Consider the following 4,105-nt stretch of genomic DNA (forward strand, 5'->3'; position numbering starts at 1 on the left):
CTTCAGCTCAGGTCAGGATCTCAGGGTCCTGGGATGGAGCCCCACATGGGAATTTCTGCTCAGCAGTGGAGGGGGGTCGGTTTATCCCTCTTCCCTCTGCCCGTACCCAACCCTTCACCCCGATCTCTCACTCTCTCTCAAATAAATAAATAAAATCTTTAAAAAAAAAAAAAAAACCTCGCCATTTTATACCATTGGAGAAACAACTCAAATGTCCATCAACATATGCATGGATACATAGAATGCGGTCCATCCACACGATGGAATATGATTCAGGCATAAAAAGAACGAAGCACGACACACACAGTGACGTGCTGGACGAACCTTGAAGACACGATGCTGAGTGAGAGAAGCCAGACGCAGAAGGCCTGGCAGTGTATAACTCCATGTGCAGGAACCGTCTAGAACAGGTAGGTCCCCAGAAATGGGAAAGCACAGATTGGCGTTGGCAGGAGCTGGGGGAGGGACTGTAGGGGTGACCATGTAGCTGGTACGAAGTTTCCTTTTGGAGTGATGAAATGTTCTGGAACTAGGTAGGGGTGACAGTTGCACAATGACGCCGGTGTACGGAACGTGGCTGAATTGTCCGCTCTAAAATGGTTAAAACGGTGCGTTTTAATGTGAATGTCACCACAGTGTGAAGAAGGGTAAGATGCCACCCTGGCAAAAGATGCTAAGGATGGGGAGGCTGTGCATGCTTGGGGGGCAAGGCATATTTGGGAACTCCCTGTATCCTTCCCTCGGTTTTGCTGCAAACCTGAAATGGCTCTAAAAAATAAGGTCCATATTGGGCAGCCCCAGTGGCCCAGTGGTTTGGTGCCGCCTTGAGCCTGGAGTGTGATCCTGGAGACCCGGGATCGAGTCCCACGGTGGGCTCCCTGCATGGAGCCTGTTTCTGTCTCTGCCTCTCTCTCTGTGTGTGTGTCTGTCATGAATAAATAAATAAAATATTTTTAAAAAATAAAGTCTATATATAATTTTTTTTTTTTTAAAGAGGACCAAGAGGAAATGCCAGGAGGGAGGGAGAGAGGTAAGAGAAGCAGGAGGGAGACCGTCCTTGCTCAGCCCTTTCTGGAGTGTCCAGCCACCTGGTCGCGCCCCCTTGTGGCTTCTGAAGCTGTTGGGAATGGGGGGGGGGACTTTAGGAGCCGAGACAGTCCTGGGCCCAGCAAACACATATGATAGCTTTGGGTGGTGGCCTCTGTGCGGGGGTTGCGTCCACCTGAACTCTGCCCGCACCTGATGCGCAAGCGCCCCTGGAAAGCTGTATGCTGATCCTCCAGGCAACATTTAAAAATCTTCCCAAATGATAGGCTCTCTGACTCTTCTGCTTCTCCACCTATTTCCTTTTTCTTTTAACCACTTGAACCATTTGGAAGTGTCTGGTTCACAGCATGAAACACATTCACGTTGGTGTGCAGCTACCACCACCATGATCTTCTTCAGAACTTTTCTCATCCTCCCGAACTGAGACTCTGTCCCATGAAACACTAACTCCCCATCCTCCTCCCCCAGCCCTGGCACTTGCCACTCCACTTCCTGACTCTATGGATCTGAGTCCTCTGGGGAACTCATGTAAGTGAAATCTTACGGGAGCTATCTTTTGTGACCAACACATTTCACCAAGCATAATGTCCTCCACATTCATCCGTGTCGTAGCAGGTGTCAGAGTCTCTTTCCCCTTCGTGGCTATATCATATTCCACTGTATGGATAGGTGACATTTTGTTCATCTGTTTGTCCATTGATGGACATGTGGGTTGTTTCTGCTTATTGAATCATGCAAATATAAACATGCATGTACATAATGATTTTTATTTTTTTAAGGTTTTATTTATTTATTCATAAGAGACACAGGCAGAGGGAGAAGCAGGCTCCTTGTGGGGAGCCTGATGTGGAACTCCATCCCAGGACCCTGGGATCATGACCTGAGCCAAAGGCAGATGTTCAACCACTGAGCCACCCAGTCATCCTGTACATAATTATTTTTAAATGTCACACGGTTTCACTAAGTTGATGATCCTATATAGCTGTGACTACATAAATCTTGGATCCCAAGAGCTGATCAGTCAACTCCCTGAGGATGAGAACCAGGTGACAATCCTTGACGTGTTCAGGTAAATGAACAGGCTGTACCTGTTAACTAAGTCTCCAATGAGAAACAACACACATTAAAAAAAAAAAGTGACAGGGATCCCTGGGTGGCGCAGCGGTTTGGCGCCTGCCTTTGGCCCAGGGCGAGACCCGGGATCGAGTCCCACATCGGGCTCCCGATGCATGGAGCCTGCTTCTCCCTCTGCCTGTGTCTCTGCCTCTCTCTCTCTCTCTCTCTCTCTCTGTGACTATCATAAATAAATAAAAATTTAAAAATAAATAAAAAATAAAAATAAAAAAAAAGTGACAGCCAGAGCTACTGAGGGTCTAGGTCCGGGCAGCCGAAGAGTGTGGTTAGCAAGATGAACAAAGATGTGCAGATGAGAGCAGTGATTAACCAAAAGTTGATAGAAACTGGAGAGAGAGAATGCCTCAAAGAGTTGCTGAGAGCTAAATTAATTGAATGTGGCTGGAAGGACCAGTTGAAGGCACACTGTAAAAAGGTAATTAAAGAAAAAGGACTAGAACACGTTACTGTTGATGACTTGGTGGCTGAAATCACACCAAAAGGCAGAGCCCTGGTATCTGACAGTGTAAAGAAGGAGGTCCTACAAAGAAGAAGAACATTCCTTGCTCAGCCTGCCAGCCTTTTAAGATTGAATTAGGTTGTGTTGTTTTCTGGTTTTATTTCTGAAAGTAAAACTTGCATAAATTAGGAATCAATTTCCCAAAATAAAATCCTTTTTTGTATTATGGTATACAGTTTTCAGTAATGATGTATACATTGTATTGAATTTTTTCCCTAAATATGTTATTTTAATAAATATCTCATGAATGAGAAAAAAAAAAAAGTGACAGCCAGGGCATCCCGGTGGCTCAGCGGTTTAGCACCACCTTCAGCCCAGGGTGTCATCCTGGAGACCCATGATGACCCTGACCCACGTCAGGTTCCCTTCATGGAGCCTGCTTTTCCCTCTGCCTATGTCTCTGCCTCTCTGTGTGTGTGTGTTTCTCATAAATAAATAAATAAAATCTTTTAAAAAATGTTAAAAATTAAAAAATAAATAAATAAAAAGTGACAGCCAGGCACCTTTACAGTTTGTCATAGCTTTGGGCATCCCAAATCCAATTTTGCCTCCTCCCTCCCTACCCACCATAGCTAATAATTAGCACACAGTTCAACACCTAATGACTCAGTGAAGCAATCAGTATAAACATCCGACGTCCTCCTAAAGGACAAAGTTCACACTGATACACAAACGGCTTCAAGAATTGTTTTTCATGTTGAAAGTGGATTTTTGCAAAGTGGAATACTGACAAAATGTCAGGGGAAACTTACAATAATGTTTACATTAAAAAGTGCTCTAAGATCCCATTATTCACCCAGCAAAGATCAAAGTTGAGGAGCCCCGTGCTGGCTCGGATGTGGGCAACCGAGCATTGCTGGTTGTTGTTGGCAGAAGTGTAAGCTTGTATAACTTCTTTGGAGGGGGGTCTGGCATATGTCCTTTGACCTAGCAACTTCCCTTAAGAAGTTTGTCTTTCAGATATACATGCATGTGTGGGCAAATATCTACATGTAAGAATAGCCTTTGTTGCACTGATGATAGAAGCAAAATATTGGAAGCAACATGAATGCCCAACAGTAGGGGATTGCTTAATTAACCCAGCACCACCCAGCAGAACCTTAGGTGATGATGGAAATTGCCTCTGTCTGCTCTGGCCAGTATGTTATCCCCAACAAATCTTTCTACTGAGCACTTGAAATGTGGCTAGTGCAACTGAGGAACAAATTCTGTTAAGTTTACACTAAGTTTAATTTAGTTGTAAATAGCCATGTGTGACTAGTGGCTGTGATATTAGGGCAAACCTACACAACGGAATATTTTGCAGCTGGGAACAAGAAAGGAGGATCTGTATGTACTGAGAAAAAAAAAAGTTTTGGGGTGCCTGGCTGGCTTAGTAGGTGAGGCATGTGGCTCTTGATCTTGGGGTTATAGGTTCAAGTCCCA

At 44.7% G+C, this 4,105-nt stretch overlaps 1 protein-coding gene across 1 annotated transcript; it reads left to right on the forward strand.

The window, feature by feature from the left end:
- The first annotated feature begins 2,418 nt into the window (after window positions 1-2,418).
- LOC129508331 (transcription and mRNA export factor ENY2-like) lies at window positions 2,419-2,758 on the forward strand. The gene has a single exon (XM_055323287.1). The coding sequence runs from the start codon at window positions 2,456-2,458 to the stop codon at window positions 2,756-2,758; it is 303 nt and encodes a 100-aa protein (XP_055179262.1). The 5' UTR covers window positions 2,419-2,455.
- Window positions 2,759-4,105: the final 1,347 nt, after the last annotated feature.

This window comes from Nyctereutes procyonoides, unplaced genomic scaffold (genome assembly GCF_905146905.1).
Source record: "Nyctereutes procyonoides isolate TBG_1078 unplaced genomic scaffold, NYPRO_anot_genome, whole genome shotgun sequence".
NCBI lineage: Eukaryota > Metazoa > Chordata > Mammalia > Carnivora > Canidae > Nyctereutes > Nyctereutes procyonoides.